Source organism: Podarcis muralis, chromosome 2 (genome assembly GCF_964188315.1).
Source record: "Podarcis muralis chromosome 2, rPodMur119.hap1.1, whole genome shotgun sequence".
In the NCBI taxonomy this organism is placed as follows: Eukaryota; Metazoa; Chordata; class Lepidosauria; order Squamata; family Lacertidae; genus Podarcis; species Podarcis muralis.
Window position 1 is genome coordinate 84,218,192 of NC_135656.1, and position 12,231 is coordinate 84,230,422.

The 12,231-nt window shown below is 44.5% G+C and overlaps 2 protein-coding genes across 4 annotated transcripts in view; one reads left to right on the top strand and one right to left on the bottom strand.

Annotated features, from left to right (window-relative positions):
• KBTBD12 (kelch repeat and BTB domain containing 12) overlaps window positions 1-12,231 on the bottom strand; it is a 48,723-nt gene that overhangs the window by 18,735 nt on the left and 17,757 nt on the right. Inside the window, exon 5 of one of the 2 annotated variants that reach the window (XM_077924960.1) lies at window positions 3,154-3,958. The exons of the other annotated variant lie outside the window; for it this stretch is intronic. Within the exon in view, the coding sequence (XP_077781086.1) occupies window positions 3,828-3,958 (131 nt within the window). The 3' untranslated portion in view covers window positions 3,154-3,827. Of the gene's footprint in view, window positions 1-3,153; window positions 3,959-12,231 lie in introns of those variants that run through there. 2 annotated transcript variants of the gene reach the window in all.
• Window positions 1-12,231, top strand: part of MGLL (monoglyceride lipase) — a 147,829-nt gene that overhangs the window by 18,071 nt on the left and 117,527 nt on the right. The gene's annotated exons all lie outside the window — the stretch shown is intronic.

Genomic DNA, 12,231 nt, shown 5'->3' on the forward strand with positions numbered 1-12,231 from the left:
AGGATTATTATTTAGGAAAGGTGGAGTGACCGGTTTTAAACATAAAACGACAGCTGTGTTCTCAGATTGCCACAGGAGGGCCAGATTTTCAACAGGCTCTCAAATCTGTTCCTGCATTAGCAGAACCCACATTTTGGGTGAGAAGAAAACAGATGCTTTCTATATCAACCCTAAATAGTGAAAGAATTTGTTGTGCTGAAGATTTGGTGAGCAAATTATCTAAACTCTACTGAGTTACTGCTTCTTCACTTACTGGAGAAAATGAGGATTCACTTCAGGAGGCAATAAAATGAAGGATTTCCCTATGACATACACAGTCTTTTTTTTCTGCTCGCAGTATGATCATTTGGAGATTTCCCATTTAAACAGGTTCATTATATAATTAAGTGGTTCAGCAGCATATGGTGGTCTTAGGACTTGATTCAAAGCCAGTTAGAGCAGATACAATTCTTTCCATTTATAGCTCCAGGCTGCAATATCTCTTGTCACAGTTTCCAGTGATATCTGCTTATGAGGTAAAGTAGCTATTTGTTTATGCATACAGTATTTGCTTGCTGAAGCATATTGAAATTGTACCCAACAATTGGGAACTTCTCTGCCCACTGCGCTTCTTAACATTCTCTGCTTTTGTAACTGCATCTAAGAACTTTATGAATGTGCACTGAATTTTGAGGCTCTTTGGATGCTTTCAGAATAAGATGGGCAATTTTAAAAACCACAACCTTACACATTCATGAAATGTAAATATGTGGGGCTTGAAGTAGCAAAATGTACAATTTTGAAGATACGGTTTCCAAACATCTTTAGTAGAATCCCTAGAAGTGACTTGCTCATTTGCTTTGCTTGGTCTTGGAAAACCTTAAGCAACAGGGGATTTGGCTGGTGAGCTGTCACAGACTGCTTCAACCTCAGAGTCCTCTTTTGAGCATCAAAAGAAACAGAGGTGTACAAGGCCAGGAGCTGTTATAAATACTAGGAGCCAGGCCTTCTGCCTTTTCTCGGTCAACAGAGCAATGCATCCTGCTTGCTCCATTCCAGTTGTGAGGATAAAATGAGAAGGGCAGGTAAAAGAACCATCCCATGCTCCCTGAAGGAAGAAAGGGGTGGTGGTGGATATAATAAATAAATAAATACAAATGGCTTTGAGGAACAAGCTTTTTTAATGCCTTGCCTTTTGTTCGTAGTCTCAGAGTGGCAAGTACATGCCACCTCTCTGATTTAAATAGTGCCCTTGTCTGGTCAGCTGGTAAATTAGGCAGATAAAGAAGAAAAGCTCCTTAACAGCATCTTTCTTACAGCTGGCTTTGGCCATTGCCATGTATGCTTCAGACTAAGCCCCTCACATCCTCTTTAGCTGGGCATAACCTTGGTAATTAAATTTACATTTTAAAAGCATCTCTCAGTCCCTCACTAGGATGAAGCTGTTTGGGGGAGGAGGAGGAGCCTGCTGGGCATTCTGTTCCTCCTGACTCAATTTGTATTATTGTCCTTACGATGGCACGGATTGATAGGTGCAGCGTCACTCGCAGTTCTGAACTCATGTCTTCACAGTAATCCTGTTGTCACAGTAATTAGCAATACTTTGTCAGCTTTGTTCCCCTTTTACAGACAGATTAACTGAGGGCTCATCCACACTTTCACTTTCCTGCAGACCCCCACCCCCGGAGGAAACCTGCCCTATGGCGCTGAATTGGAGCAAACGTCAGTTGGGTTTCCCGCGGATTAACGTTTGCTCCGATTCAGTGGTAAAGTGTGTGTTTTCTCCAGGAAAGCAGTGCGGCAAACAGAAAACCACTCAGACCTGTGCCTGGAAAGCACAGGACAAGTGGAAAGCCCCCACCCCCCACCCCCGCTTATTGGATTATTTTTTGTGGCATGTAAACCTGAATTTACAAGGGTCCGCCACTGTAGTATTTTGGCCAGTTGCACAGAGTGTCAGCAGCACAGTCGGCGGCAGATCTTGATGCGGCAACAAGGCTGTGATGAGGCTGAAACTCTGAGGGAGATTGGTACAGTATGGGGCATTTCCTGCAACAACAGCAATGGCGTGGCTCAAGGGAGCCTGCACATATCAATCATTCCCTGTCGAAGTTGAACAAAGCAGTGTGGAGCGCCTGGGTGGCAGAGTCATACGGCACCCAGGCATTGCATTCGTCAAGGACTTGTATCATCCGGATGGCGTGCACTTATCACCTGCCGACAAAGAGAGTTGGTTGCTAGATGTGTACTGGGGCCTGTTGAGTTGGTGGAGTTGTAGGTGGGTTTGGTGGCAAGCCAGCAAAGTGGGGGCCGGCTCATGTGGTGGATAAGACATTGTCTTGAATCCTTGGTCTATTCCCAGAATGGGTGTGTGAGATGGTGCATTATCCCCTTGCAATATCTCAGTGTACCCCAGTTAAGGGGTCAGGGTGGAAGATTCTGTCCTGAAGCCCAAATAGGGAGTGGATGGGCCATAGAACATCCAATGGTGGCCGGGGGTGGGGGCAGCTTAGTTAATCTGCATCTTGAGGCAACCCTTAACCCAGGCACAACCCATATCAACAACTTCAGGCAGGAGGCTGAGTCAGGCTACATACCCAGTGCGTAAGCCAATGCTGACCTACATCTGTAATCAATAACGTGGTGGCCATTTTCAATTCCAGAATGATGTTGTGTCCATTTTTTCCACCTGTTTGCCGCCTTCCCCACTTCCCGTCCGCAGGGCACAGTCCTCATGAGCTTGCAAGGGGCCCCAAACCCACAGTAAGCTCTGTTGTGGACAAGCCCAACATTGCATCAAGCAAGTATTATCCAACACTTTGCAGTCCATTTCCCCACCACTTTCCTTGCAGGTCAAGGCATCGGACTTCCCATACCTCAACCCATATAAATAAGAGACCAATCAGACTGGGGATTTGGGGTCAAAACAGGCCACAACTTTATTTAATACAGATGAAAGAGGTTTGGCTTGGGCATGGGGCAATCGAAATACTTCTGGCCCGCCTGCCAGAAGTGACGTGTCGTCAATCCAGGCGGGGGTTCCTAAGACTTACATCAAATAGGGTGACCCCCGCAGGGACCACCATCTGGGGGAGTGCCTTTGGCCCTGCCCCCCCCCCCCCCAGGGCACGTGGACATGACCACTTCCCCCGGATCCCTTTAATGGGATACCCCTGCGTTTGGAGGGGCAGGCGGGGACTGCAACCTCCCCTTCCTCCAAAACAAGGGATTGCTCCAATGCTCAACTAGTTGTGACGAATTGCTGTGAGGTAGGCAAAACCACCAGGTCAGTGCCAATGCAAATTCCTAGTGGGCAAAATCCTACCCGGCCCTGTAAAGAACAGCGACCACTGTAGCCACAGCAAAGTCATTGCCTATCAGTATAAACAGTGGGTGGGTGGTATGGGGTGAAACCCAGCGCAGGAACAAACAGGCTGTGCCCCAGGTGTGGGCTGCTAAAATGGGCATGGGGCGGATCCGAGGGGAGCCCACTGTCAGCTCCATTGGCTCCACCCCCTGGCACAGCCCACGTCTCAGCCTGCATCCCCATTAGCAAATGCAGGGTGCAAGCTAAGATCCAGCTCCTGATAGGTGGCGGGGGTATATGCCTCCTCCGCCTATCAGGAAGGGTACTGCCGTTTGAATTCCACCGTCGGGGCCCCAGTGAAGCTTCTTCTGTCCAGCAACACCACTGCACCAAGAGAGGTGAGTAGACTTATTGCAAAAGGTCTGATCCTTTGGAGAAAGTTTGCTTTGCAAGAGCTTTAAATCAGCTTGTATTGTGCAGCCTTAATTTGCTCGGATGTGAGTGAATCCCACCTGAAAATAGTGACAGCCTGGGAGCATCTTCACAAAATGTTCTGATGTGCAGTCAGGGCTGTGAGTGACAAGTCAAGGGAACTATCCTCAAGGTTCTTTCCTTCATTTACTCCAAACAGCATTTTCAAAAGGTCCCTCATTGCGGGTACTCCCTCTGTCACTGTTATTTCAAAATGAAAATTGCAATCAAAAAGATAATAATTTTGCAGCGCTGCAGTTCTGAAACAAAGCAGGGGATTTATGTTGAACTGGAACAGAATGTGTGCAGTTCTCTTAATAGTGAAAAGCCAGCTTTGACAGGCCATTCAAAATCATTATATACTGCTGCGTGCGTAAGCCCAGGGAGGGAGACTGGACACCTCCTCATCAGAAAATGATGGTAACTACTTGGAAAGAAACCAATTTCAATTATATTGGGGGCTTGGAAACTATTTTTTTGGGGGGGGAATGCAGTTCAAAATATATAAATTTAAAGACACCCTGATGAATAGTTTGGCGCTCAACTTGCATTTGCCTTACAGGTATGCTCCTATGAGAAAGGCCTTCTGATTCCAGAATACCTGCATGTTTCCTGTGTGACCCAGATATACCACAACAGAGGACTCAAATTGTAGTTTCATTCCAGGCACATTTCCTCTCCCCAGCTATATGCCTGACAGATATAAAATAATTGGGATGGGGCAGAGAAACCAGGCCACATCAATGCTTTCAATGGTTTCACAAATGTACAGTCAGCGGTGAGTGCCCTTGTAAGGTTCTTTTAAATGAATCCAATTCCTAGTAGAAGACATCTAGCCCTCACTACAGTTTTCTGTGCATTCCTAAGTGATAGCTTGAAGCTTCTCAAAGACTTCTAGAACCAGCAGATAAAACAGGTGACTGCTCCATGAAAAGACCAAGGCAAGCTTTTGTTCCCTTTAGGTTTCGTTCTGTTGCTATGGAAGCCAACAACGCCAGCCTAAATCCTAATAAGAGATATGATCATCGCTGCAATATAACAAAGAACCCTGGATGGAGCATTTTTTCCCCCAGAGGGGCAGCCATGCTTGTCTGTTGCAGCAAAATCAACCAAGCGTCATGCGGTACCTTAAAGACTAACACATATTTTTTTTATCGTAGCACAAGCTTTCACAGACTTGAAGATCTATGCTGTAATGAAATGTGCTAGTCTTTAAGGTGGCACAAGGCTCCTTGTTGATTTTGGAGGGAACCTGTTTTCTGCCTGCAATGAAGGGCAGCTGTGCTGACTGTAGGGCTCTCTTCACCCCAAAAGTCCTCCCTGCATTGCTGGTGCTGAAGGGCAACACCAAAAGATATATGATTGTGACTAGTTATGATCATCTGGAGAAGCGTCCTTAGGTGTCCTATGTGTTAGAGAGGCCCAGCTGGCTTCAACTAGAAGTTGGGCCTTTAGTGTCACTGGTCCCATGGTCTCAGCTGACATTCTTCCAGCTGAGATTCGCCAGGCATCCTCACCTTTGACTTTCAGGCATCTCTTGAAGACCTCCTTATGCCAACAGACCTATTTAAGTAGCTGCTTAAAACTCTTTCGATTAGCCAGTGATTTATTTTAACAGTGCTTTATTGTATACATTTAGTTGTACGCTGCCATACCCTCCAACATTTCTCCGATGAAAACAGGGACATCCCATTCCATAATGATAATTTTACTATTTATGCCCCACGTACCGTATCTTATTGGGTTGTCCCAGCCACTCTGGGCGGCTTCCAACATATGTAAAAACATAGTCAATCATGAAACATTTTTTTTAAAAAAAAAATCCCTACATAGGATTGCCTTCAGAAAGCTCAGGAGTCAGATAATTCCATACCCTCCAACATTTCTCCGATGAAAATAGGGACGTCCTAAGGAAAAGCGGGATATCTCAGGATAAAATCAGAAACTGGGACAACTTCTCTAAATCAGGGATGTCCCTGGAAAATAGGGACACTTGGAGGGTCTGCCCTGCCCTGATTTTTTTATGAGACGGTGGAATCATTATAAATTAAAAAAGGGAAGAGTCCCACTTAGCAGCTGTGCATCAAGATTATTATTAATTTTTCAAAGTTCCTTTTCTCCTGTGTTGATGTTTCTCTTGGGTTGTGTTTATGCAAATAAGGATTTCTGAGTTTACACAAATAAGGGTTTCCCTAGGCAATCAGTTGATAACAATTTATTGTGGCAGATCCAAATGTATTTCCTCAAAGGAATGTTGCTGTTATCTGAATTAGTATTCCCACCAGCAGCAGCACGTAACATGCAGTATTTTGAAGCTGGGAAAACACAATATTCTTTCCATCCGAAAATTTGGTTGTGATTCTTAGGGCTGTTCAGAGTGTTGTTGTGCAGAATCTAAGGCAGGGAACAGTGGAATGCAATTGTTCCAGTGCAATACTGCCAAGTTCAAGGGCAGTGGTGCATGAGAGAGGGTCTTTTCTGTAGTGGCCCCTTGTCTGAGGTGAATCTCACACCAAATGGTTGGTTTTTCATCTACGGGTGCAGGCACACCTCTTTCTCCAGGCCTTTTGTGGGGAGAGTGATGGCGTGCAGTCACCTTCTTCCGTGGAATGCTCTTTCTATTATTTTAACTGATTGTTTTATGATGATTTACATTTTCGATTTTATGTTGGATTTATGTATGGCAAACTGCAGTTAAAAAATGCTGCTGGTAAACAGGAAATAATGAAAGAAGTGTCTCATATACTCTTTGAACTGAGCATTGTAGATAGGGATGAAGTAATGTTAGAATCTGAGCAATCATGTGCGTGTCTTCAGCAAAAGTGCTGGAAGAAACAGAGGCACACAGTACACACCTGTGTGGATATGCTCTGCCCATGACATTTCCCGATGCGTCCCCAGGAGTGACAGTAAAAACAGGACAGGCCCCAAAATAAGAAAGTACCGTATTTTTCGCTCCATTGGATGCACCGGACCATAGGACGCACCAGACCACAGGAGGGGGAGAACAAGGAAAATTTTTTTTTTCTTGTTCTCCCCCTCTAAAACAAGGTGCGTTCAAGGTACATTCACCCAGGCTTGTGGGGCTGGTGGTGGGGGGAAGCGCTGCTTTCTCCCACTGCCAGCCTCAAAGATCCCTGAAGCCTTTGGAGCGCAGCGCCCGCTGCCCTGGAGAGGCTGTGCGCACAGCCATCCCCAAGCTAGAACAGCAAGACGGAGCCCTCCATCTGTTCTGGCTTGGGAACAGCCTTGCTAGCTTCTGCAGGACAGCGGGGTGAAGGCACCCCGCTGCCCTGGAGACGCTCTGCGCACAGCCGTCCCCAAGCTGGAACAGTGAGACGGAGCCCTCCGCCTCGCTGTTCTGGCTTGGGAACAGCCTTGCAGCTTCTGCAGGACAGCGGGGTGAAGGCACCCAGCTGCCCTGGAGAGGCTGTGCGCGCAGAAATCCCCAAGCTAGAACAGCGAGACGGAGCGCTCCGCAGTGCTCCGTCTCCCTGTTCTGGCTTTGGGCTTAGCGGCGCAGCCTGCATTCGCTCTATAGGACGCACACACATTTCCCCTTAATTTTTGGAGGGGAAAAAGTGCGTCCTATAGAACGAAAAATACGGTATGTCATCAAAGGGCTGCTGTTGTTTTTGAGCTAGTAGTGCAGTTCATTTCCCACATCTACCCATTTTGATAGTGCATTAGACCTATGGATCAACAGTGATCAGAAACGCCCCCATCTTCTACTGGAACATGTGATTTGTTGCTGACTTTTGCATGATTTAAAGTAGCATCACAGCACTTTAAACAGTCATGGCTTTCCCCAAAGAATTCTGGGAACTGTAGCTTGTTAAGAGTGCTGAGCGTTGTTTAGAGACTCCCACATTCCCCTCACAGAGCTGCAATTCCTAGAGTGGCTTAACACTCCTCCCAGGAACTCTGGGAATTGTTTCAGTTTCTTTTGCAGCTCTGCCGCCTGGAGAATGTGTGCAGGGGATGGCTTCTGCATCAAAATCTCCATGCAGCTGGAAAACTTTTAGGTCAGAAAAAGGCTTCCTACGTACCCAACCATACATGAAGTGCACAACTTTCCCCCCAAAATCCTGGGAACTGTAGTTGACCTTCCACAGAGCTACAATTCACAGCATTCTGAACAAACTACAGTTTTCACGATTCATTGGGGGGAGCCATTATTTTAAATGTATGGTGTGTATGCCGCCTGAATATCTAAAATATTTCACTATGGGTGATATTCAGCTATGTCTTACTCAGACTCAGGGCTCGTCCACACTTCTGCTTGGCCTGTGCTTTCTAGGCAGAAATCCAAGCAGTTTTGTCTTTGCCCCTCTGCTTTCCCCCGGAAAACCCACTCTTAAGCAACAAATCAGAATTAACGGCAATCTGCAGAAAACTTGATTGCCGTTTGCTCTGATTCAGCAATAAACAGTGGGTTTTCCCAGGGGAATGGAAGTGTGGATGAGCCCCAAGTTAGGTCCACGAATTTCAATGGAGTTACTCTGAGTAAAACTTAATACCACCCAATGTGTCCAGGCTTGTCTTTTTATCGTGTAAAAGGGGGCAGAATTTTAGTCCAAACAGTGTTCCCTAGTGCCATAAATACACTTTCCCCTCCTCCTTCAATGTGCAGTAAGAACATTATTTGTTTTATCTGGGAAATAGTTCATATGTCACAGCATAACTACAGCAAACCAGCAGAGACATCTTTGTGTTATCAAAGCCATTAATGCTTCCGAGCTTTCTATATCACGCCTGGATAGCTCTGCAATCAAAAAGCGTTTTCGCTCTGCAAGCAATGAGTTTAATGGATTTTAAATTTTAACAAATCTGTGTTTATAAAACACATATATAAATGGGAAGGAAGACACAGCCATTAAGAAGCTGGGATTATCAAGCAAGCTTTGGATGTAAAAACACAATGTGGTGTCAGTGAAAGGATATTATCCTCAGCGTTTCAGCCCTGAACTGCAGGGCTGGCCAGCTTGCAGCGAAGGTGCTAGAAGTGGCACAGGTGTTAGGAGTGCACCTGGCCGAGAGTCAGGTTTCTACTCCTACCAGCATCTTCAGAATTGTCTACTTTTTAAAATTAATAGACTAGAGGCAAAACCACCCCACAGAGCAGTGCATGGCCCACAATGCACCACCCTGAACTCCTGGTAGGAGAAGTGGGATAGAAATGTACAAACAAACAAACAAACAATCTTCAATTTCCCCAGCCCAATGTCTTACCTCAACAAGGTGACATGAGCAAAAACATTTCTTTTGAAACGTTTGACCTTTTGTTCATTCCCTACCTTTTCAAAAAACAACACCTTCAGTTCCATGTCAAATGGAGACTATAGTAACTCTGACCTCATTAAGCTCATTAATTGCAAACAGTGAGTTGTTGGTGTTATTTTTTTTTTTTAAATAGTGCTTTACAACTAGTGCTGCCTCTTTAATGGAAGAAGAAAAGGGGGGATACTCCTGCAACTGAGCGCAGTTTGTGAGCAAGGGAGAGAAACTAATCTTTTTCTCTCTCTCTCTTTCTCTCCAAATAATTCACTGTTAAATTGATCTTTGGAATACACAATGGGTTTAATAGCTGTAATCTCTCTTGTAACATTTCTCTTCACTAGTCCCAGCAGTCAAGCTGAGAGCCTGAGCCCATACATTGCTCTCTCATTCTCTGTAAACCAGCTCTGCATAACTGGTTCATGAAGAAATAAAGGAGCAATAAAGATAGACCTGGCAAGCTCTTCTAAGACTGAAATGGGAAAGCATTTCAATTTGTTACGGTTGCCCCTTGGGCCAGAAAGGCTGCCGTCTATGCTTATCTGGAAGTAAATCCCACCAACATCAATAGGACTTGCTCCAAAGTAAATGTGGTTGGGATCAGAGGATAAGTGTGTGCTAAGCCGCACAATTGGTTTAGCGAGCTTGGCAGCAAAACAGGAGGGAGAAACTGGGCTAGGTAAAGCAAACAGAAGCCCGCCTAAATACTTCCCATAATTTGTCTCCAGAAACTGGACAGAGGCTGTATAAACACCACACATTTAAAGCACATCCCACCCAAATCCTAGGAATGGTAGTTTACCCTGCACAGAGCTACAATTCACAGCATCCTGAACAAACTACAGTTCCCAAGAATGTGTGTGTGTGTGTGTTTGTGTGTGTGTGTGTGTGTGTGTGTGTGTGTGTGTGTGTTAAATAGAGGGTCAAAGTTGTTCACAGCTTTTACTGTTTCACAGTCAGCTCTTGGTAAATCACTGACTTCACTGTCAAACACACAGACCAGAACTGAGCTGATTCGCTATCACTCTAAGAAACTCCTAAAATAAATACACTAATGTGTTTACTTTAAAAACAGTGTAATTTATTCAAACCAAACTTGCTTACTAGAGCAATGCAGCCTCCTGCCTATTCTAACTTTTCTTTCTGGAGAGATCCCTGGGTGCTGTTTCAAATAAGTATTTTATGATGAAGATATTCAGAATTTAATTGAACCTCACTTAACTGCTTAAAACTTTTAAAAGAAGCTCTCAGCAAGAGCCCCAGGGAAAACGGGATTTTAATGAGGTGGAATTCCAGACTGAGGAGGATAAACAAAGATTCTTTGATTTCCAAGCCTTTTCTAATAGGATTTCTCCTTTAATTCCTTCTGTATGTTCTTATTTATAAAAAAATCAGGGATTACATAACAGGCAAACAATGCAGCATGAACACCCCTAATGGTAAGGCTGTAGCCCTTGCTGATGACTTATATTTCACAGACTGTCATTCTTCTGGGAGTGTTTTTAAGTTTGTGCCCTTGGCAAGGCTTTTTTCTAATTTGCCCGTTGCTGGTAATGAGTTTTCACAGACTCAGCTGTGAGGGATTATTTTGCCTCTCTCTCTCTCTCTCTTTTTTTTTAATGTGAGAGATTAAAATGCATGACCTCAAACAGTGCCTTCCCCCATCTGGTTTTCTTCCAAAAAGTGGCTGAATTCAATTGGCTCTGTCATTAGGAACACAATACTACTCTTTCTTGGGCTTCTGAACAAATATAGTTATGTTCCTGGGAAAATATGGAGAGAAAGAGCTAAGATCAGTCAAATACTGTGAAAAGAATAAAGGGTTTGGAACCTCAGGAAATGCTCTTCATTTCCTTCAAAAGACTGTGTGGCATTTAAGTAGTAAGGGAGTCTTGAGGAATTTTAACCAATGCATAAAGACAGGAAATCTGATCAAAGACACAGCACAGGTTCCCAGTTAATAATGCTATCAGATGCCCAAGCAACCTGAGCTTCATTCTCATCGGAATGTAAGGGGACTGTCATCTTGGATCAGATTTGTGTCCATCTATTTCAGCATTTTATATGCCTGAGTAGCCAAAGTCAGAAACCTCAGACTAAGGTTGTAAGGAGCCGCATGTGCAGCGTTGGGAACACTGAATGAGTCCCACGTAGATCATTGAAGGCCTGCCAATCACATTAAAAACATGAAAGCTGGGCATGGTTTCTTCTGGCTATACATTTGCTTTGGGAGGAAATTTACCCCTGAGATAAATTGAAATTCACAGAGCGACATTCCTATGGTGCCAGCCACTTAGCCGCAGCTATCACTTTGACATGATTTTAATCCAGGGGTAGTTTTGTAAAATGCTCAATTTATTTATTAGTCAGAAGATTTATAAACCGATCAAAAAGCACGCCAAGTGGTATACAAATAAAATAGGTAACGGAAGGCCTACTGCCAATAATATTTTCACACAGGGTAACAGCAATGGGAAATAAGGTTAAAAAGTGGTATAAAAGCCAGTACTAGATGATGGCACTCCAAATCTCAGAAGATCCCCTTGGCCCTGTCTCTAGGCCTTCCACCAGCTAAGGCCCCACCTGCACTATGATCTTTAAGCAATATCATGCCAATGGGAATCTTGGGAAGTGTAGTTTGTTAAGGGTGCTGAGAGTTGTCAGGAAAGCTCTGCTCACAGAGATATAATTCTCAGAGTTCTCTGGGAAGAGGGATTTCTTGTTACATCGCTCTGGAAACCGGAGCTACAATTTTCAGAGTGGTTAAACAATCCCTCTTGCCGGGAACTCTGGAGATTGTTTCCTAACAACTCTCAGCACCCTCAACAAACTACAGCTCCCAGGATTCTTTTGGGGAAGCCTTGAAGTCATACAGCAGGGCTTTAAATGTATACGGCAGATGGGGCCAAATACATTTTTACTCTGGAAGGAGGTTGACCTGCTGGACTGAGAAGTTTTAGTGGTTTAACCCCTTGCTTTAGGATGCTTTTATTGCTGTATCCATTTCTGTGTAATTTTAAAGTTGCTGCAAACCACTCTGAGCTCCATTACCATAGAGGCAGGCAGGGTGGGATATTGATATATATCTTCTAAAAATAAATAAATTCTGATGTTTGATTAACATCATCATCATCATAATTTATTATTTGTACCCCGCCCATCTGGCTGGGCTTCACCAGCCAGTCTAGGCGGCTTCC